The sequence below is a fragment of the Sinocyclocheilus grahami genome, unplaced genomic scaffold (assembly GCF_001515645.1).
Source record: "Sinocyclocheilus grahami isolate Dianchi unplaced genomic scaffold, SAMN03320097.WGS_v1.1 scaffold1267.1, whole genome shotgun sequence".
Lineage (NCBI taxonomy): Eukaryota > Metazoa > Chordata > Actinopteri > Cypriniformes > Cyprinidae > Sinocyclocheilus > Sinocyclocheilus grahami.
The window spans coordinates 249,869-273,248 of NW_015506446.1; the positions used below are offsets into that span (position 1 = coordinate 249,869).

Consider the following 23,380-nt stretch of genomic DNA (forward strand, 5'->3'; position numbering starts at 1 on the left):
CATTCACCTATGTGTACGCACACATACACTGAGAAGAGTAGAGAGCAAAAATATATTACCAGCCAGGATACAGCAGATATCGTGCATTGATCATATGAGACTGTGAGAAACCGCTGTCATTCAGGATAAGCCTTATATCTTCAGTCCTACAATAACAAAAAATAATCCATAAGTACCATTAGAATTGAGTGTGCATGTCAAGGAATTATCAAAGTACATACCTTTTAACTGCCCCTTTCTCTGCTGAGATAAATGCAGTGCTGGGATTGGCTGCACGGATCAGCTGTTGCATGTGTTTGAGAAGTGGATGCTTCTGCTCAGTAGTCAAACCCGTGAAGACAACATTGCTGACGACGCCTAAAAGAGAAACTCATCTAAGGAATCATTTAGCAGACGTTTTATCCAAAGCCACTTAAAGTGCACTTATTACAGGGGCAATTCCCCTAGAGCACTGAGGTTAAATGAGGCTGCTTTAATTAAAGGGTTAGTTCATCCAAAATGAAAATTCTGTTATTAATTACTCACCCTCATGTCGTTCCACACCCCTAAGACCTTCGTTCATCTTCAGAACACAAATTAAAATATTTTTGATCAAATACGATGGCTCAGAGAGGCCTCCATTGACAGCAACACCACCCAAACTCTCAAGATCCATAAAGGTACTAAAGACGTCGTTAAAACAGTCGACGTGACTACAGTCGTTCTACAATAATTTTATGAAGCGATGAGAATACTTTTTGTGCGCAAAAACAAAACAAAAATAACGACTTTATTCAACAACCTCTTCTCTACTGTGTCATTCTCATACGTTGTTTACGTCCAGCGCTTCCAGGTTCTACGTCAGAACGGCGGCTCATTATTGGACGGCTCTTGCATCAGCATTACACGCATGTGTCACGCTGCTCACATGTGCAGCTTTGGCCAATAATGAACCGGCGTTCGGACGTAGAACACAGAAGCCTTGACTGCGCTTACTGCGTTAACCGCGTAAGGATAATGACAGGGAAGAGAAGAGATTGCTGAATAAAGTTATTATTTTTGTTTTGTTTTTGCGCACAAAAAGTATTCTCGTCGCTTCATAAAATTATTGTAGAACGACTGTAGTCACGTCGACTGTTTTAACGACGTCTTTAGTACCTTTATGGATCTTGAAAGTTTGGGTGGCGTTGCTGTCAATGGAGGCCTCTCTGTGCCATCGGATTTGATCAAAAATATCTTAATTTGTGTTCTGAAGATGAACGCAGGTCTGGGTGAACTAACCCTTTAAGGGCGCACTGGTGCTGTCTCATTGTCTTTATACACTCAGTACACTTTAAATTGATATTGTTCATATCAGACTGAAATGATCAGGGACACTGTTAAAAATAACGCTGGTTTCTAACCATGGGACTCTTCAGAGGGATATGCGAATAAAGGAAGTGGCTGAACATCAATTAAGCATTGTTGATGTGCAAATGTACAAAATTTTGTTTCAAAAATGCACTTTTTCAAGGTAAAGAGAAAGTTTCAAATTCTGAAAATTATGGTAGGTTTTATAGTACAAAGAATATTCTATTTCCAAAGATCCAGGGAAATTTGATTCCACATGATACGACCCCACAACAGTGACAGATCTGAACACCTATTCTGCAACATCCACACACAGGCACCATATTGAGAGAAACTCACCCTGACTGCACTGCTCTAGGAGCTTGGGGAAGAGAAGCCTGTAAAGAGCAGTTTCAGAGAGCTTCAGATAAATTACACTTAGGTAAATTACAGTGTGTTAACAGGGCCTTTAGAGACTTACATTATAATTACATAATTACATATAATTATTTTTACAGCATTTACGATCTGAACTACAAGTGTTCGTCTGGAAAAGTAGGTGTGATAAATGTCATGTGGAAAAACTCTTGCCTGTGTTTGATGAAGGATGTGAGTGGATTGACACATGCTGAGATGGCACCCACTGTCACTTGGCTGTGAACTTGTGGATCTGGATGAGCCGTGATTGCCTGGATTACATCCAGCACATCGGTGTACCTACAACACATACAGTATGCATAAAAACTCATTTAATTGTTTCTTGTATATCACTGGTTAACGTCTCAGAACAGTCAAGTAACCTATATTTGAGATAATACAGTTTGTTTCAAAGCAGCTTCATAGTAATAACAGAATCAATGATAAAAGCAAACTTTATTAAATATGAGATAAATTTAAATTCTCTTGTAAGGCAGCTCTAACAAGACAATAGTATCAATATTCAGCTCAAGTCAGTTTAGTGTTGATTTAGTTCAATAACTGTGCAAAGTTAATCAATTGTGAAATGAGTTCAATTCAGCTATAAGCAGCTCTAAAGAAGGAAACAGTGTTGTTATTCACCTCAAGTCCATTCAATGTTCAACAACAGAGCCAATTAGGGTTGGGCCGATAGACGATGCCCTCGTCCATCGCCGATGGCTGATAGACATCCCGATGTTGAGATGGTATTGTACCTGGCATTGAAACTGGCATCGTGCTTTTGAATGCACGATCGCTTTTAGTTTCACTTTCGAGATTTGCGATCGCACGTACTCTGTTTATACTATGGAGCGGCAGTACTTGCCACACATTTTACAAGATTATATGTTTGTCATGGTACTGAGGATCTGCAAATCATTCGCCATCGTCCTCAGTCATCTCTCCTTACTCTGTTTATGTGGTATGTGAAATTTTATGTACTGTAACAGACAACCGTTACACTGTGTCTACACTGGACGCGACAGTTGTCGTGTCGCGCCGCATCAGCTAAAGTCTGTCTACACTGGACGCGACAAAGCGACCATGGAAATTCATTTGAAATTTGTGTCAGCACGTCATAAATAGAACGCGGCAGCAGTTTACTGTCGGAGATTTGTCGTGTCGTGCCGCATCCAGTGTAGACAGCATCACTGATTATAATGAGTTCTATAGACTGATCTATATATAATAAATCTCTATTATAGATCAGTGGTTCTATAGTATTTTGTTGTGTCGCGTCACTCGTGTCCGTTGTAGACACGGTGTTAGGAATTGTGTTATATCCTTATAAGGATTCACACTTCGGGCACACCCCCTAACTCTTCCCCATACACCCCTCCCCCCGCCCCCGCCGATGTCATCGTCTATCGCAATGTTTCACTGTAGAAATCATCTGATGCCAATTTTGTAGACATCACCCAACCCTAGTGTCAATGTTGTAAAATTCATCAATAGTGAGCAGCTTAAATATACATGATCCTCAAGGTTTTGAGACTCAGTGTTCATGTCTGTCTCACCCTGGTATAAGCAGCACAACTCTGGATGAATTCAGATCTGTCTCCCTCTGTTTGGCCAGAAGGCTGCTCAGGAACCGCTGAAGGTGTGACGCACTGAATTCCTCAGAGCCCTCCAGAGCAGGGCAAAACACCTCCCACCTGTCAATAAACAACAGTCCTCAGTTTAGGAGTATATGGGTATATAAAGACAGTAATTAGTGCACCAGCATTCAAGATGCTTTCCATTGAACTCTAAGTCAGAATTTCCAACCTTCTATTTGGACAAATGCAGTAGAAAACAAATGACAAATTCCCAATGGCACTGCAGCAGAAAACATTATGGTCGAAAGTCAGAAATATCACTCACTAGGAATCTGCCACATCCAATCTAAAATGTAACACAACATTACAGTTATAATGATTATAGTTATAGTTCATTGCATCTTGATTGTTCTCTCACCTGGTGCAATTTTGATTCACTTCCATCAAGAAATCACACATATTCTCCTTATGACTGCCTGGCAAGCCTGCGATGATAGTGAGGACCATCTACACAAACAAACACATATCTATTATCTATTATTATTCATATGCTGTTTCCTCCAGCCTGACCTGTCAGCTAGATTATGTATGACTGTGTTACATTTATACACATGCATTTCACCTTTCTCTTGCATTCAGGTTTGTTGTTTTCAGGTGCTGTGTCTGAAAGCAAAGTACACAAGTGGTCGCTACAGACAGATTCTTCACCCACGCTGCTGCTGATAGCAAAATGCTGTAGGAACCTGAGGAGAAAATGTGATAGTCCTCAACGTGCATGAGCAAAGCAACATATTCAATGCATGACAGCACCATTTTCAATAGTGGGCTCAGAAATCTGGACCCCACTGACAGATAGAAACCAAGCAGTTAGCAAAATGTCTTGTTGCTTGTCATAGTCATAGCTGGTTAGGTCAAAAACTCATAATAACAAAAAAAAAGAGACAGATTTATTGCTTAACATTCTGTCACATCATCCCTAGTTAGGACAGGGTGGAAGTGTGAATATGTGTGTTACCTGTCATGCTCTGGCAGCTGTGGATAAGAAGTCTTCAGAACAGCTCTGTGGCTGTTTGCCGCTGGTGTATGTATCTCACGAAGCTTTAACAGCCTAAAATACCTGAGAAGAAACACGTCACTGGATACATTTATGTGCTACATCATGATACCTCGGGGCTCAAGCACAATACGATCTTAACAAATCAGGCTGCATACTGTTGGCTGAGCTGATGCAGAATGAAGTGTTAACTCACATTCTCTTGTGCTCAGGGCTCAGCTGATCGTTGAGGACATGCTGCACTCTCAGCCCAGAGTCTGACTTACGCCAAGCTGGCAGGACCTGAAAATCATATCACAACTCGTTTACAACCAAATGCTAAACAGAATACAACAACTCTGCAGGATGACGGAAACCTAAATGTTCCACCTGCATATGTATGTGTGTGTGTGTGTGAGCACCTGTGAATAGAAGCTTTTGTAGCTCTTGGTTTTGGGAAGCAGAGCAATAGCCAGAGAGAAATCAGCACTGTGTAAAGGGAATGGAAGGTGTGGAAGCAAAGAGGTCTGATACTCGATGAAAAGCATTGAAATATCAGATAGAGACCCCTGTGAAAACAACATTAAATACATTTAGACAAAGCAATATTGATGATATATAGGTTACCGTTCAAAAGGTTTGGGTCAAAATATTTTTTTTATGTTTTTGAAACCATCTGAGTCTCTTACAATCAACAAGGCTGCATATATTTGATCAAAAATACAGTAAAAACAATTAAAATGTGAAATATTTTTACAATTTAAAATAATTGTATTCCGTTTTAATATATTTTAAAATGTAATTTATTCATGTGATGGCAAAGCTGAATTTTCAGCACCCTTACTGAATTCTTGAGTGTCACATGACCCTTCAGAAATCTTTCTAAATTACTGATTTGGTACTCACAAAACATTATTATTAAAATTGAAAACAGTTGTTCTGTTTGATGACAAAATTTATTTGAAACAGAAATCTTTTTTTAACAATGTACTGTAAGCTTTTGATCAAATTAATACATCCTTGTTAGTGCTGGGCGGTATACCGGTTTTTATTTTTGTTATGATATGAATTTTGAAAATACTGCAATAGCGGTATATGTCACTTAAACAACGTTCGGAACGCGACACTGTTTGAAAGGGGCGTTGCACTGTGGTGAGGTTAACAGCTGTATGTGTTACTAAGCGTGAAAGTTCCAAAACTGAAGCTGTAGAACTAACAGAAAGTGATGACAGAAGAACTCATCCACAATATCCACATTGACCGCCACAAATATCCACCGCCCCGCCATCAGCTCCCGCGTCTCACACACACACGAGCACTAGATTTAGCAACTTTCAGACCCTTTTAGCGGATTTTTTCCATAGAATATTCATATTGACATACCTAGCGACTTTTTTGGATAAACCTTAGCTATGGTTCAGTTGGAAGATTTCGCCAGTGCTGTCCCGCGAACGCGAGGTCTGACTTTCCCGAAGAAGTGTCACCTCTCTCGGCGTCTGTTCTGTGCAGTGAGCGGCAGAGAAGCAGTGCATTCAGTTGGCCGCACCGCAGCCAATAAATGAGTACAAAACAGCATTTCCTAGCACCTGTCGCTTACTGATTGTTTGGAATTATAAATATGAGCGTAGTTCGTCTGTTAATATCACATGCACTTTTATGTTTGTTGTTTTTTTTAGTCACTCAGACGCAGGCAGTGCGCTGCATGAGACAAAAAAGTAATATAGCCAAAACAACCGCATAGCCGCTCTTTAATGTAGATGCATGTTGATTTTATCAGACGATGCTGCGATTTATAAATGAGAGTGACTCCTGGTTAACATGTATTAAAAGGGGTCGTGTTTAGTCACTATTTAGTGTGGTATTTTTTGACAATATTCACTCATCATGACAGTAAAATAGGGCATTCTAAGTCAATATACTGCAGTATTTCCTCTCTCAATCAGTAGAAAATATGGTTAACACCCGGTCATGCATGAAAAAAAAAAATTTGTGAAAAATACCGTGATATAAAATTTTTGATCATACTGCCCAGCACTAATCCTTGTTGAATAAAACTATTGATTTAAAGAAATCATTTTGACCCCAAATATATTGTGAATGAGAGCATTGCTCACCCCATCATAGAGTTTAATAGTGCTGATGTGACTCATAGAGAGTGTAATGGAGCCGTGATGAGGATGCACAAACAAGATTCCCTCAGAGAAAAACACCAGCTTCCCTACAGGACAATAAACACATTAATGCCTATATGCACAAAGACTACCTGAAACCGTGACCTTACAGTAAAGATGAAATCTGACCTTCCTCAGGTGTAGACAGCAGGCTGTTAGAGAACATGTAGACAGAGTCTCTCGCTGTTAGAGGAATGCCCAAACACGTACCATCCTCTTCCTGTTTTCTCACATATACACACACACACACACACACAGGTATTAAAACATATATAGCGGTTAGTACAGCATCAGGAATGAGCTTCAATGGTTTGTACAAACCACTGCACTGTAAAACTTCACCTTAAGTAGATGTTGAGCCTGTTCAGACATTCTGACATCAGCCTCATCTACCTATCAGACAGGAGTCAATGAATCAATTAACTAAGCATTCAATAAACAAATATAATTCATAATAGTACTGTTAAAATATTACTTTGGCATAATTTATCATGTTGTTAACCAGAAATGCAAATTTTTGCACAATTGTGCAGAGTCAATGAGTCCACTATACCAGCCAGCAGACATGGCGAGGAACTGAGGAGGTGAGCACAGTGTAACAGCTGTCAGAGGAAAGAGCACCATCTGCAGGAGAAGAAGTTCCTTACAATCTCACATGACCTGTGTTTAACAGAACTTAATAAAGGGGTCATATGATGCTGCTAAAAAGAACATTATTTTGTGTATTTCGTGTAATGAAATGTGTTTATGCGGTTTAAAGTTTAAAAAACACATTATTTTCCACATACTGTACATTATAGTTTCTCCGCTATGCTCGTGAGCGAAAGCCGGGGCTTAGCGTGAGCTGAGGACGGGCTAGAGTGAGCGAAGGCGGCTGGGTTGAGAACAGCGCGCCTGGCGGATTCGACGAAGGAGCGGAACCACATGTGACGACCCCGGGCTTTGTCCACGGTGAAAGCTGATCCGGCGATCCACAGCACTAAGTTGATGTATTCCCTCAGCGACCAGCACAGATCAGCTCTAGGCATGACGAAGTGGATATCATCCTCTTTTGGAAGACCAAACAAAGTAGATTCACTTTCACAACGAAGAACCCAGTGTCTCCACGGCATGGCGGCAGCGGCAACAATACTACAGTGAGAATAAAAGTTACGCCTTTTTTCTTTGTGTGAACATTTGGGCGGCGTTATGCAAATCTTCCCACATAGTGAGGTAGATATGTGGGGGCATGTTAGAACCAGCCATTTTAGGTAGGCGTGGCTAACTCTTAACTTTTATAAAGAATATCTCTTTGGATTTGAGACTTTAGTCTTTGCAACTTTACAGATCTTCTTTATGCACCAAGAACTTGTAACACTCCAAAGAGAAAGGAAAAATTTAAATTGCATCTTATGGCCCCTTTAATTAATCTCCAACAGATTACTCAAAACGTATTCTTACCCCTCTGCTGAATGTAAACGCTGGACTCTAGAAAGGACTCAGAGAAAACTATTGAACCCAGGATTCCTCCACACTGGAGATCTGAGATATCGTGCACCATCATGGATGCCTGTGGAGGAGTCAGCCATTTAATACAATTTGCAGTACAATGTAAAGCTGCAGCTGGGATGGAAAAGTTTTATACTCACAGTTTTTACCATAAAGCGACTGTCCTCATCACTGAGGGGAATGATTCTGTGTAATGGAAGATTATTATGAAATACAGAAAGTGGAAAATGCATAATGCAGTATTACGTGTGAAGGTGAAGGGAATAGCTGTATTTGTGTATAGAAACTCACGTTCCCTCATTGTTGACAGCCTGTATGCTAAACACAGCTTTGGATCTGAATTAAACAGACAAAGGTGAGTCTCAATTCATAAAGCAAGTACAAAATGTGTCCTACACTGAGACATAAATATAACTTCACTTTTAATAACCACTGTCTAATAGCCAAGGCCCACAAGGAATCTGCAAGCTCAGAACCCCAGAGAAAGTTATGCAGACTTCCACAGAATTGGAACGTCTGTCAGTTCTACACATTCTCTAGCCCTTGTGTGTTTAATAAATGTTTTGGATAATTTGATCATCCTTCACCTTCCTATTAAATCCATTCCATAGAAATCAGCTCAGAAAAGTCAAAAGGTCTGCAGATATCTTCTGGGCCATTTCTTTCATTTCTGTGTGCATTGCATACCTGAGAGCTCCCCTGTACTGAATCAACCCAAAGTTGTCCAAGGCCAGCTGAAACGTTTGCTCTGCTACATCCTTCGCCTTGAAATAAAAATGATAACCTGAGCAAAACTCTTTCTAAACCTGTAATGGTGGCATCATAAAATACTGATACATTATAATGACTCATTCACTCCAAGAATAAAAACATAAGTCATGTGATGTGACATGACATGTGGCCAACTATGGGTATTAGTGCTCTGCATTTATTCCATCCAAAGTGCACACACACAGCAGTGAAAACACACACAGAGCAGTGGGCAGCCATTTTTGCTGCGGCACCCGGGGAGCAGTTGGGGGTTCGGTGCCTTGCTCAAGGGCACCTCAGTCGTGGTATTGAAGATGGGAGAGGGCACTGTACATTCACTCCCCCCACCTACAATCCCTGCCGGTACGAGACCCGAACCCGCAACCTTTAGGTTATGAGTCCGACTCTCTAACCACTAGGCCACGACTTCCCCCACACAGTAACAATAACTATATTGGGGTTTGTGCGAATGGACGATAACTTTGCGTTTACTTTGTATTCTAAGAAGGCCTTTAATGTTTAACTTTCATCAGCTCGATTCCAGCAATATTTTGTTATTGTTATAGTTCTGGTATGGACTCCACTGTTCTGCTATGCTGTTCATGTATTGCAACATGTGACAATGGACAATAGCCCATTTATGTCCATTAAACTTTGCTAATGTGTCCACACCTTTTGAGATTTTAAAATCTGTAGTTGTCTGTAGTTAGTTATAGTTATCGGAAGGCTATTGCTCAAATGAAAAATGTTATCCACATTCAAAGACTGCCTCTTAATTTGCCTTTCCCATCTTAAGTAGCCTTTTAATTAAAATTACATCATTTGTAAATAAGCTTTACTTTTAATGTAAATTCTACATCAATGTTTGTCATAGTTTTGCTAAAGAGGGCCCATGTGGTTTAATTCTTACCTTACTAGCACTGGAGCTGATGGAGAAACATTTGATTCCTGCTAGTACAGACTGAACCACAGCTGAGTAGATATGTGAAAGCAGCCTGCAACACAATAGGTATACCTTTAATACCAATCCAATCATCAAAACACAGTACAAAGCACAAATGGAGTACTTACTGGAGATCTGTGAACTTCTGCTGGGTGTTGTCATTTCCTGTCAGATTAAAACAGTGAATTTGTGAGAGAGTGCAGAGAAATTAAAAATGATTTCATTAAAATATTTTCTAGAGGTTTTCTAACCCAAGTATGGGACGTGTGTGCTTCCAAAAAAATAGGTTCGAGCACAGGCTAGTGGCCCTTTAGGAGCCACACATTGCAGCAGCTGTGAGAGTGGTAACAAACACACCCATTAAATTGTTTTATGTAGAACAATACATAAAGGAAGTCAAGGATTTCATGCAAGTTGAAGTCTCAGTCATCATGCCGCTGTGTGGAGCTCTCACCATGTGTTTGGCAACACCCCCACCAGGGCCAGTGTTGCGAACCTGATGGCCTTCAGAAGGGAAGGTGAAACAGTAGTTCTCCAGATCTTCTTTAGTAGAGTGGCTCCCAAACAACACAAATGGCTGCCTGCTTTTACTGGGGTACAAACAATGTAAAATTCATTACTTGCCTTACAAAGAGAAATAATTCCTGCAGAATGTCTTAGAAATAGGAGCTACTGTATCATATGTAATTACCTCTTGTCTGTGATGTTGCTGGAAATAAGACCATGTGAATAATATGTTCTGAAAGGCTGAAAGACAGAAAATTAGATTCAGAATCACACAAGGAATAATATCCAACACATTATTTTCAGTGACTGTTAAAGTCAACATGAAACCACAATAACAAAGAAAAAAAAACATACAGGAGGTGACTTGATTAATTTGGAATTGATTTTATCCATCGGAACCATTTAAGTGGCCGTTCCATACCAGAATGGAGTAAATTTGAGATTGAGAAATTATGGAGAACTACAATGCCTAAATAGCTATTTAACTATTAGTTAATATTTTTTTTCAGATCCTAGGTGATGCCATCTGAATGTAAATAAACCATATTTGAATTAATTTGGACTTTAAATGGTTGCAAAATTATGGTAGTGATAATATAACAATCAGCACCTCTGCAACTTGGGCTTCTGACAGTTCCTGCATAGAAAGTACACTCTCGATTTCCATACTGGAGAACAGACAGCTCCACTGACTTTCAAAAAGCTGAAGGTCCTATGAGAGAATATCACATCCACTCTTGTATAAGAAATAAATGTGTGCATAGGCATTTAACTAAAAATCAAACTTCAATATATGCAAGTGATTTACCTCATTGAGAAGGCAGTGCAGAGACACTGGGTCCAATCTGCTGTAGACTTGCCAAAGCCTCTGACTGACATCTGTGAGCTATAAGATGCAAGAAACAAACAATTTTGGTGAAGGACACAATAACAGCAGGTATGCTAGTTTATTTGCACTTACACTAGTATCAATCATATTATGTAACATATGATTATTATAAAATGCGTATATAACCCATTAGTCATGTATAAGTAAAGGTCATAGAGTACAAATACAAAACCTTATATTTCATGGTGAAAAACACTCCAGCCCCAATTCCTTCCAAGGCAAATGCCTGAATGATGGGCCATTTCTCCAACATGAACATGTCAAACTTCTGAACATGGCCTATGGAAAATATGAATCAACCATAAACATGATGGTTAAAAGTACAATGCTTTTGCAGTGCCTTCATCAGTGCATCACATGCTTACCATGTGAACTGTAGGGGATTCCAAGGCAACGGCAGTCTTGAACCATGGACACAAAACTTGAGATTTTAAATTCCTCCGCAACCTCTTCATCCTCATACTGAAAGATAGAAAATGAGGAGAAAACAAAAATAGTAAGCAGATGAATGTAAGTATGTGACAGCCAATACTGGATATATATAATCCAATATTGAATACTTCATTGTTTATGCTAATTTTCCCTATTTTAACATTTCGATTATCTTTGCTATCATCTAAAGCTGGGCTCACACTGTGCGATTTTTTCAAAGTCCTTTAGGATTGTACTTGTCAGACTGTACGAACATGATGATCATGTCACATTGTGGGATCTCAGTTGTCATTAATGTCAGACTGTACAACAGTCAAGACGCGTTAAAAACGGGTGCACATAAGAAAACTTGTCCAGAGTTTTATCAACCCATACACGTTCAGTGACTGCGAGCTGCATTACACGTGGGGCTGTAATGTTGGCTATCATTAAAGTTATATGAATGGCGGCAATACCGGCGTATTTAAGAAGAATAGTGTAAGCAGTACACCTCCGTGAAGTTGGCACCCCATAAAAAGAAATACTCACCAAAACTATGCCATTCGTTTGTGCTACGTTTGTGCTGATTTGTGCCGCGAAAACTAACATTTGTGCTGGTTTGGTGTTTAAGATATTAAACATTATTTTTTTTGACCGTGTGACGTCACTCTCCACCCCATGTTGCCAAAATCGCTCCAAACCAGCGCAGTTCGTTTGTGCTCGATTTGTGCCCGTTTGTGCTGTTAAAACAAACACTGCATCTATTTTCCTTCCTTAGATATAACCAAAATATTTTCGGGAGCTGTGACGTCACTCTCCACCCCAGTTCGTCTAAATCGCACAAAACTGGTGTCATTCGTTTGTGCTCGATTTGTGCCGGTTTGTGCTGTTAAAATGAACATCAAATGTATTTCCCCTTCATAGAAATAACAAAAACAATTCTGGGCAGTGACGTCACTCTCCACCCCATGCCTTTCAAATCTCCCCAAACCGGTGGCGTTCGTTTGTGCTCGATTTGTGCTGGTTTGTGCCGTTAAAAGAAACCCTTTAACTATGACCGCTTCTTTTATATAATAAAAATAAACTTTACGAACAGTGACGTTCACCCGGAGAACACCCGGCTGTTATCAGAGTCAGTCAGCGCTGTGCGTGTGTTGTTTTGTAACTTTCAACTTGAAAAATTAGGATGAGAAAAGTGTGAGTCTGTAATTTGAAATAAGGTGGAAAAAAAAAAAACACGAGCGACGTCATCAGAAGCAGGGTGGGTGGAGTTAATGCACACGCACGGTGATAATGGATACCTTCATGAGTGATGTGAGTTATTATTGATTTTTTTAATTATTTTATTTTATTCAATATTATGAATGAACTGTCTTGTTATATCTAACATTTTTGCTCAGACTCGGCTCAGAGAGCACAGAGATGATAGAAAATAAGTAAAGCTAATGTCAGCAGCCATGGCACTGGACGAGCAATCGTTATTATAATCCAAATGGGCAAATAGTCTAAATTATTATGCAAGTTGACTCGAGATACAAAAAAATGCAAAACTGCAAAGTCGCATTTGTCATACGTCACCGTGACAGCAAGTGGACTTTTGAAACTGGAATAATGAGTGGATTACGCATTTCAATTGGCAAGAGGAATAACACGGATGGAAATTTCTTGGCAAATAGGATTGTGTGCATCAGTCAGATACAAGGGAGAAGGCTTCTTACATTATTTAAGACAAAACGTTTAATTTTCACAACTTGTTTATCGACTTGTTAATAGCAATTTGCTGTGGAATATGTGCCGATAGGGTCCAGTCGGGTCTTTGTCTTCCCGGCCGGGTTCGGGTCCATCTTTCAAATAATTGACGGTCCGCGTCGGTTCCGGGTAGTACATTTTTGACACTTATCGGTTCTGCACGGGCCCGGGTCCAACTTTCAAAATAATAGACGGGTCCGGGTCGGTTCAGTGTAGCACATTTACAGGGTCTCTTCAGGTTCGGGTATGAATTTTTGGACCCGTGTAGACCTCTACTGTGCGCCAAATCTTCTGACACTGCCAGAAGTTCGTCGGAGGTAAAATTTGATCGCAACGGCCATTAATCGGCTGTCGGTGAACATGTCAAACTAACGATCAAAGACTACAGATTTTAGCCTAGGATTATAGGAATCTTTTAGGATTTTCAAAATTTGTCTCAAGACGACCAAATCGTGGCCAAAATCGCACAGTGTGAGCCGGGCTTAACGCTCACTTAAAGTTAACATGTAAGAAGACTAATAATTTGATCACACTGATAACTCTAATCTCTAGCAAGATGAATATATTTATACTTTATTATTTTATAATATTTTTAAATGGTTTTTATTTTATATTATAATATTTATATTTTATTATATTATTGGACATACAGACAAAATTTGTTTATATTATATATAGTCAAAACCGTATTAAATTTTAATATCTGCCATCACATGAAAATCAGCCTATTGTATCAGCCTGAATTTTAATACTGCTGCATCCCAAGTAGAGGTGTGGAGATCATGAAAAGCAGTGCTGAAGATCATTACTTCTGTCTCAGTCAGACAATGGAGCTGCAGATTCCTCCAGTGAGAAACATAGGGAAGCAGGTACCCACAATTCACTGGGTTGCAGTACAGATGCACACTCTCTGCCTTAATAAGGATGATCACATCTAGGAATAAGCAAATATACAATCAGAGTACCAAGTAAAATACAGTGGGTATAGAAAAGAATCACCCCCCCCTTTAAAATGATCACATTTTTTTGCCTGAAATGAAGACGGACACAGTTTTAATTTTATCCAGCTGTATTTACTCAGTGCAACTTATAACATCCAAGTGAAAGATATAACACCAACAAGTCAGAAAAAAAAAAAAACAGAATCACTGAGTTGGAAAAAGGCTCTCCCCCCTCCTAAAAATGACTTGTAAACCCAATCAGGTGTAGCTGATCACCTTCTCAATGGCACACAAAGCCATATGAAAGATGCAGGAGGCAACTGGTCAGGGAGGCTACCAAGAGGCTACAGCAACTCTGAAGCGGTTGCAGGAATTTATGACAAAGAGTGGTCACCGTGTGCATGTGACAACAATATCGCAAATTCTCCAGAAATGTGGCTTGTATGGGAGGGTTGCAAGAAAAAAGCCACTCCTCAAGAAAGGCCACATGCAGTCACGACTGAACTTTGCCAAAATGCACCTTGATGATTCTGAGGCAGATGAGACTAAAACTTAATTATTTGGCCTCCGCACCAAACGAAATGTCTGGTGGAAATCCAATACAGCTCAGCATCCAAATAAGCATTCCTCCAGTAAAGCATGGAGATGGTCATATCCTGTTCCGGGGGTGTTTCTCTGCAGCAGCGACTGGAGCACTTGTCAGGATAGAAGGAAAAATGGATCTTTATGCTAAGTATCTATCATTCTGACGATAGTGGTCCTGACAGAACTTAATTACTTGGCCTCCGCACCAAACGAAATGTCTGGTGGAAATCCAATACAGCTCAGCATCCAAATAAGCATTCCTCCAGTAAAGCATGGAGATGGTCATATCCTGTTCCGGGGGTGTTTCTCTGCAGCAGCGACTGGAGCACTTGTCAGGATAGAAGGAAAAATGGATGGGGCAAAATACCATCAAATTCCTGAGGAAAATCTGCTGCCCTCAGTCAGAAAGTTATCAATGGGAAGAAGGTTTACCTTCCAACATAACAACTAGGGCTGAACGATTTTGTAAAATGTATCAAATTTTTTTTTTAAACCCGACATTAAACTGATGCCTCATTCTATTTATGATGTACTGACAAGTTAAAATGATTTGTAACGGTTGCTTTATCGCATCCAGTGTAGAGCTGTTGCGGCACGACGCGACAACTATAGCGTCCGGTTTAGACGCGGTGAGTGAAGCCGAGAGAAAGATATGCCTCATCTTAAACCCGACATTAAACTGATGCCTCATTCTATTTATGATGTACTGACAAGTTAAAATGATTTGTAACGGTTGCTTTATCGCATCCAGTGTAGAGCTGTTGCGGCACGACGCGACAACTATAGCGTCTGGTTTAGACGCGGTGAGTGAAGCCGAGAGAAAGATATGCCTCATCATATTTTCTGCATTTAGCTTTTGAATGACCAGCACCTGCCTGGGTCTGTGCGACTTCATTGATGGCTTTTCTCTTTGCTTTCACAAACCGATCCATCTCCCATTCTAAGTTACGTCCTTTGGCTGTTTACTGTTTTATTTCCTTTCTTTTTCTGCTGATGGCCTGTGCTCGACTTTAAAGCAGCGCTGCTTAGACCGATGGGTGTGTGTCATCAAAGTACTGCGAGAGCTATAAGAGAGCACAGATGTCACCTTATGCTATCTCTTGCCGTACTTTGATGTCATACACCGATTAGGGATGCTCCGATTAATCGGCTACCGATCACTATCGGCCAATAATCACGTTGGGATATTTGATCGGCGGTCTCTAAAAAGACCGATCTCAAGCTGATGACGCTGCCGCCAGAGGTTTGGCATGACATGCAGCGGCTCAGTCTCTGTCTGGCGTGGGTGAAATAATTATAATGCTGAAGGTGAGGTACTCACCTTCATATTTCTTCATTAAATAACTTATAAAGTAATTTGAAAACCTTATGTGAGATGTAATTTCACAAACAGCTTGAGTGAATGACCGCGCGCGCGCGCTCTTTCTCTCTCAAAATGCGCAAATGGCTTCAAATCACCATACATCGCGTCTGTGTATAAGCGAGCTGCACGCTGCACCGTTGACACAGGAATTGTCACTTGCACAATCGAGGCAGTGTCACATCATCACTAAAGTTTATAAATTGCATTACTTTTTAATTCTTGCCAGTGATTAACCATTCAGCGCTGGTGCGCTCTCCTGGAGACCATGCACTCACGCGCACACACATAATGCCAGGTTCACATTACTCTGTTTGGAGTGAGTATGTGGAGCGTATTTTTTCTGCGCTCATGTTAACAGATTAATAAAGCGTGCACACTGCACACGGTTGCGGTCCGGCAGTGCATTCCAGGAGTGGTGCGTCTGCAGCAGTGCAGAGATCGTTTCGAGAGTCTATGGTTGCTGTGCTGCAAGCAAAGAATTAAAGTAACAGCGCATTGTTTTCACTAAATATGAACATGGATTGACACAAAAATTTAATTACACCATAAATGCATATTATTAAAGTCTACTGTGTTTCACAGGCAACACATATGGCTTTTTGGCTAGGTTTAAAGGGAAAGAGCACTTTTATATAAACAAGGCAAAAATAGATGGCACTTGTGGAGGCTTGTAATAAAGATATAAATGCAAAAGAAAAGGCAGTAGAGCTGACTATTTCTGTCAATGGTAAGTTTGTGATAACGTAAGAAAAGTAGTTTAAATGTTTTGCCACTTGCTTGAGCAACTTAATATATAAATCTAGAAGTAAATGCAAAAGTAAAAAGCATTGAATAATGTGTTGCTTATATTTATTGTGTTTAAACATGTTTGTGAAAAGCTTTTCAGTGACAATGTTTGGATTTGAAATCAAAATAATGGATAAATGTTGAGTTTGTGGTAAACAGCCACAGATCAGTAGCGGACTCCTGTGTGAAAGCTGCTTCCCCTCTCACAAGAGTCACCTAAGAGGGTAATTCCCCCATTTTCAAAAATGAAATTCAGGCCCTGAATAAATGTCTAAAAATCCTGATTGGAGTATCACTATAAATGATAAAAAGAAGGCTTTAAAAAGATTGGTATTGGTGATCGGTATCGGCAGATATTGCTTTCTGTGATCGGCCTCAAAAATCCTGATTGGAGCACCCCTAACAACCGATCGATCTTCAAGTCGAACACACCTCTTTACTCTCGCGTGTCACGTGACCGAGTGTAATTGCAGCCTCTACAATTGAAAAATTTAGTTTTTTCATATCGTGATATAATCACAAATGCAATTAATCTGTCAGCCCTAATGACAACGACCCAAAGCACACAGCAAAACTGACCACACAGTGGCTGAAGGAGAAAAAGGTGAATGTCCTTGCATGGCCTAGTCAGAGCTCAGACTTAAACCCCACTGAAAATCTGAGGAATGATTTGAAGACTGCAGTCTACAAACAGTCACCATCAAATTTAACTGAACTTGAGCAGTTCTGCAAAGAAGAATGGGCACATATTGCAAAGTCTAGATGTGCAAAGTTAGTAGAGACAGAGACACCAGACTAAAGGCTGTAATTAAAGCTAAAGGTGATTCAACAAAATACTGACACAAGGGGGTGATCCTTTTTCCAACTCAGTTATTCTGTTTTTTTTTCTGACATGTTGGTGTTATATCTTTCACTTGGATGTTATAAATTGCAATGAGTAAATACAGCTGGATAAAACAAAAACTGTGTCCATCTTCATTTCAGGCTGAAAAGCAACACAATTTGAATATTTTTAAGGGGAGTGATTCTTTTCTATACCCACTGTATATGTACAACAAAGATGCTCATTCCAGCCAAGAATGTCTGACTGCAATAAAACAGCTTTTTAACCCTATTAGCGAATATGAATGATATGTTATTGTCGTACCATCCAGCACTTCCTCTGGAAAGTCATCTGGGATCTGCTCCATGTCAAAATGACTGTGTTTATACAAGCCACAGAAAAGGTAGCTGGCCAGCTCGCTGCAGCCTTCATTGTAGCGGCTGTCGATACCTGAAAAATCAAATACAGCATATTACTTACAGGTGGCTCATTGGAGCAAGTCATTTCCGCCTGTCTCTTTGGAGTAAAGATCATATGAGTGAAAGAACACAGGTGATATTATTTAATTCACTCACCCAGGGAGCAAAGGATGCCATCTGGAGCTGTATTAACATCATCCCTTAGCAGAGCCTGGACCTGCCGTAAGCGGGAGCAGCTGCAAGAACAGCATTGCGTTAAATTCACTAAACATGGTTCAGGAAATAACAAAACAATACAATCCTGCATTACACAAAATAGGAAGGAAGGACTCCTTAAAGGACTCATGCAGAGAAACAGTTCACAAAAATGAAAATTCTGTCATAATTTATTCACCATCATGTCTGTCCAACCCTGTACGCAGCTTTTTTTTCCATGCAATGACACTTAATAGTCACCAGGGGACGTCAAGCACCAAGACAACATAAAAATACCATAAAAGCAACATAAGTAGTTTATGTGACTCATTCACAATATTCCAAGTGTTCTGAAGTCCTGTGATATATCTGTGAGGCAAAGATTGAAATTTAAGTTGTTACTGATAATCAATCAATCAGTCATCTGCACTGATGTAAAGATAAAAAAAATCAAGGACGCCAAATGCCACTGGTTCTTGCTTGTGTCCTAACTAGTGATGGGTGCTTTTGAAACATTGATTCATGAAGATTCTAAACATTTATGAATGTTTTATTTCAAATCAGTAATTCAAGCATGTATCAAACTTGTGTATTCAGAAATTGAGACTTCGATACTTGATACTTCATACTGCTTTGAACCTTGGTTTCCAAACGTTTCATAATTCTGATGGTTTGTCGCTGGAGGGTGTTGATCTGGTGAACTCATGAAGAGTTCTCATGAGAGTTTAAACTGATTTTGGGTTAGTAATGTGGTGTCCGTTTTAAATAAACTGAACTGCAAATCATGTGAAGATATGTGGCCAATAGAAGAGCAATGTGATCTCTTATGACGAGTTCACACTGCACGATTTTCAAACTCTTCGGATCGCCGTTGTTTTCACACTGCGTAACTATCTGGGGTAGCATTCAGTTGCTGCTGTGTTCACATTGCACGATGGATCGGCGACAAGGGGTTTCACATTGCATGACTTCACAATAGGAAGAATCGCCGACAGCTCTGTCTGGTGCAGGGTTGCCAGGTTTTCGCTACAAAACCCACCCAATTACTACTCAAAACTAGCCTGAAAATAGCCCAATTGCTTTTGAGGGGTCTCCCAGTAAAAATCGCATTCGGGGGGTAAAATACATATTTTTTTGGCGGGGTTCTCCTGGTACAATTCACATTCCAGGGCCTGAATATCAGTTATTGGGGTCGCTTCAACCTGCTGACATAAATGATGCATCGGCAATTCCCACAGATCGCGTCTTTGATAATTCACACTGTGTGATTGTCACTCGCGTGAACGAGCACCGATCTGCCTCCGATTTCGGGCATTTGTCGGCGATTTCGCAAAACCTGTCGGCGAGTGAAAAATCGGGCTAAAATCGTGCAGTGTGAACTCGGCATTAGCTGAATTACAAGAACACAAACTTTAAATCTGCAGGATTGCATTGATTACATATTTTTACGTTTTGGATGTATTATATATTGAGTTATGTTAAAAAGATGCTGCTGAGTGTGATATCATATCATGATGACTAGTGCTGGGCGGTGTGACCAAAAATTTATATCACGGTATTTTTAAAAATTATACCGGTTTTACGGTACATGACGGTATTTTTTTTTCCTGCATGACCGGGTGTTAACCATATTTTCTACTGATTGAGAGAGGAAATACTGCAGTATATTGACTTAGAATGCCCTATTTTACTGTCATGATGAGTGAATATTGTCAAAAAATACCACACTAAATAGTGACTAAACATGACCGCTTTTAATACATGTTATCCAGGAGTCACTCTCATTTATAAATCGCGGCATTGTCTGATAAAATCAACATGCATCTACACTAAAGAGCGGCTATGTGGTTGTTTTGGCTATATTATTTTTGTCTCATGCAGCGCACTGCACTGCCTGCGTCTGAGTAACAAACTAAAAAAAAAAAAGTGCATGTGATATTAACAGACGAACTACGTTCATATTTATAATTCCAAACAATCAGTAAGCGACAGGTGCTAGGAAACGCTGTTTTGTACTCATTTATTGAAGAGTCGGCTGCGGTGCGGCCAACTGAATGCGCTGCTTCTCTGCCGCTCACTACACAGAACAGACGCCGAGAGAGGCGACACTTCTCCGGGAAAGTCAGACCTCACGTTCGCGGGACAGCACTGGCGAAATCTTCCAACTGAACCATAGCTAAGGTTTATCCAAAAAAGTCGCAAGGTTTGTCAGTATGAATATTCTATGGAAAAAAGCTGCTAAAAGCTGTCTGAAAGTTGCTAAATCTAGTGCTAAAGTCGCGCTCGTGTGTGTGAGACGCGGGAGCTGATGGCAGGGCGGTGGATATTTGCGGCTGATATTGTGGATGAGTTCTTCTGTGTTATCACGTTCTATTAGTTCTACAGCTTCAGTTTCGGAACTTTCACGCTTAGTAACACATACAGCTGTTCCCTCACCACAGTGCAACACCCCTTTCAAACAGTGTCGCGTTCCAAACGTTGTTTAAGCGACATACACCGGTATTGCGGTATTTTAAAAATTAATATCATAAAAAAATAAACACCGGTATTCGGTATGAACCGGTATACCGCCCAGCACTAATGATGACCATTCATTAGGGATGGGAAGATTCCCCGATTCGCTCGGTGCATCGGCATAAAAAGTTAACGATGCGATGCATCGGTTTAAAAAGTGTGTATCGGTTACAAGTTGGCATTTGTATCGCGATGCAGCGTTTCTAACATGTTTGCATTGGTAAAAAACGATTTATTTATATATATAATTACTAGTGGATGCGCTATACTTTTATTATTTAGAAAGTGACCAATAATCTGTGATCTATGTATTTGTTTGTCAAGCGCGTTCTCTCATCACTGCTGCTGCGTGAATATGACGAATCACAACACCACGGAGACTCGAGAAAAAAACTGGGATTAAAGTCCAAAACCTGACTTGAAATAACCTAACAAATCAGGTTATTTCAAGCGGTTCCATAAACGACAAATTAAGTTCACATAATCTCACTAATTTGTGCACGCTTATTCTTAAGCAGCCCTTTGGGCATTTGCGACTGAAAACTACTGCGTGCGACTATGAAAATCTTTTAGGAGCACCAGTGCAACTGACCCGATTATCATCATATTTGTGATTGCGCTCAGGGGAGCTTCAAAGGTTTCTACGTGTTTTTGCAGCATTGAGTAATGTATCACAGACATATCTCACGAATCCTTTTTAATAAGCAAAGTGTTGACAGTGTGTAAATAAGAGATTCATCATACAGTGTAGAGAGCTTCGTTGATTATACATGTGAGATCGCGATGAACTAAGATGAGTGACATCTTTTAATGATTTTTAAGGGAGTTTGTAAATGTGATACTGATTTAATACAATACAATTCAATAAACAAGAAGTTAATATTAAGTGACTTACATTGTCTGACTATAACACTATTGTCTTATTTTGCTCTATTTCGTCGTCGAAAATAGTTTAAAACAAAGACACAGCGCATCTCCATTCAAACACAGCGGTGTTTCGTTTATGAATGAACGGGGGTTTTGAAACGAATCTAGTGAGTCAGTGATTCATGATTACCCATTCATAAAGACAGTCACTTGCTTCATTCCTGAAGCTCTTACATTTTTTTCACAAGTGCTTAGGGCTGGACAATAATTCAATATCAATATGTATCGCGATATAATCTTTTTCAATAATGGTGATATGATTTTTAAACACATTTCCGATATTTCGATATACATTACCAGTGTTTCCCATACATTGATTATTTGTGCCGTTTGACTTAAACATGAGCACTGCACGTTTCAAAATCATAACACGGCACGTTATGAAAAAAAGTTTCAATGGCATTTTCATTTTATCTGATAAAGAAGCGTTCATGAGCGGAGCTGCTTTGATTACAGCCATTACTGGTTCTTCAGTGTCACATGATCCTTCAGAAATCATCCTAATATGCTGATTTGCTGATTATCAATATTTAAAACAGTTGAGTACATCTTTTTTTCAGGATTCTTTGATGAATAGAAAGATCAGCATTTATCTGAAATAAAAAGCTTTTGTAACATTATACACTATACAATTCAGTATAATTTTTATTGTTTTTTTGGGAAAGAAATTATAGAAATTAATACTTTTATTTAGCAAGGATGCTTAAAATTGATCAAAAGTGATGATAAAGGCATTTATAATTATATCGTATCGACCGAAATTAAGAAATATATTGTGATATCAATTTTGGCCATATCGTCCAGCCCTACAAGTGCTCCTAAAAAGAAAAGTAAGCATAGAGCCCTGATGTCGATCATTGATCAAATCGATCCACCATGGCAAACAGCGAATACATTCGTGCTGTTTATTGCATTTGAGAAGTTGTGTTTTCCTCTGACTGACATGTCACAGGTATATTTTTCATCTGTAAATGTTAGAAAGTCATGCAAACATATCCATTTTGCTGTCAGGAGTGGACGAGGCTTACGCGAGTGAACGAGCACTGCTGCGCGCATGCACGCTAAACAGACACAATTGAATAGGAGCGCAATAATTCTGAGTAAAATATACATTTTGCTAAAATATTTGTTGTTGGACATTAAATGTGCATTTTGTAGAATTTTAAACCTTCATATAAGTGTATTTTTATGATAGCAGTAACTGTAAAGGGTCTATTGTAATGGGTAAATCAAATGTAAGCTAGTACAGTAGGCTACTAATTACTAAGCTCAAATTAGTTAATGTGTGTCTCTTATAGCAGTTTAGAAGTCATTTTCTTTATTATTTATTTTCATTTTAATTCAGTGATTTTAACATTTAATTTAGCTATTTTAATGCTTTAAAGAGCTATTGTAGAGATTGTAATGTTCTGCCATCTGTTCTGCAAAGGTACAGCTGTCATAAAACCAGAGAGAGCCTTTCTGCTTGGCTAGAAACTTTAAAAAAAAAAAAAAGTCAAATAATAGCGTTCCTATTGGTCAGTGTTAGAGAAACTCAGCTTAGTCTGATAGTTAACCTGCTTTAGACCAGGTTAGTTTCCCAGC

At 39.6% G+C, this 23,380-nt stretch overlaps 1 protein-coding gene across 2 annotated transcripts in view; it reads right to left on the bottom strand.

The window, feature by feature from the left end:
• The window catches only part of dnaaf9 (dynein axonemal assembly factor 9), a 31,435-nt gene that overhangs the window by 5,573 nt on the left and 2,482 nt on the right, over positions 1–23,380 (bottom strand). The window contains exons 2-31 of one of the 2 annotated variants that reach the window (XM_016254613.1): positions 18,317–18,396; positions 18,066–18,191; positions 14,053–14,177; positions 11,449–11,545; positions 11,256–11,362; positions 11,003–11,080; positions 10,805–10,906; positions 10,379–10,434; positions 10,142–10,277; positions 9,939–10,020; positions 9,816–9,852; positions 9,655–9,739; positions 8,682–8,758; positions 8,286–8,330; positions 8,135–8,180; positions 7,947–8,055; positions 7,060–7,130; positions 6,849–6,899; positions 6,636–6,726; positions 6,450–6,553; positions 4,758–4,904; positions 4,553–4,638; positions 4,318–4,410; positions 3,925–4,045; positions 3,721–3,809; positions 3,282–3,419; positions 1,900–2,025; positions 1,669–1,706; positions 222–357; positions 60–146 (exon numbers count right to left, since the gene is read on the bottom strand). In XM_016254613.1, coding sequence (XP_016110099.1) covers positions 60–146; positions 222–357; positions 1,669–1,706; positions 1,900–2,025; positions 3,282–3,419; positions 3,721–3,809; positions 3,925–4,045; positions 4,318–4,410; positions 4,553–4,638; positions 4,758–4,904; positions 6,450–6,553; positions 6,636–6,726; positions 6,849–6,899; positions 7,060–7,130; positions 7,947–8,055; positions 8,135–8,180; positions 8,286–8,330; positions 8,682–8,758; positions 9,655–9,739; positions 9,816–9,852; positions 9,939–10,020; positions 10,142–10,277; positions 10,379–10,434; positions 10,805–10,906; positions 11,003–11,080; positions 11,256–11,362; positions 11,449–11,545; positions 14,053–14,177; positions 18,066–18,191; positions 18,317–18,396 — 2,766 coding nt within the window. Of the gene's footprint in view, positions 1–59; positions 147–221; positions 358–1,668; positions 1,707–1,899; positions 2,026–3,281; positions 3,420–3,720; positions 3,810–3,924; positions 4,046–4,317; positions 4,420–4,552; positions 4,639–4,757; positions 4,905–6,449; positions 6,554–6,635; positions 6,727–6,848; positions 6,900–7,059; positions 7,131–7,946; positions 8,056–8,134; positions 8,181–8,285; positions 8,331–8,681; positions 8,759–9,654; positions 9,740–9,815; positions 9,853–9,938; positions 10,021–10,141; positions 10,278–10,378; positions 10,435–10,804; positions 10,907–11,002; positions 11,081–11,255; positions 11,363–11,448; positions 11,546–14,052; positions 14,178–18,065; positions 18,192–18,316; positions 18,397–23,380 lie in introns of both variants that reach the window. The other variant, XM_016254612.1, reaches the window with a different exon arrangement.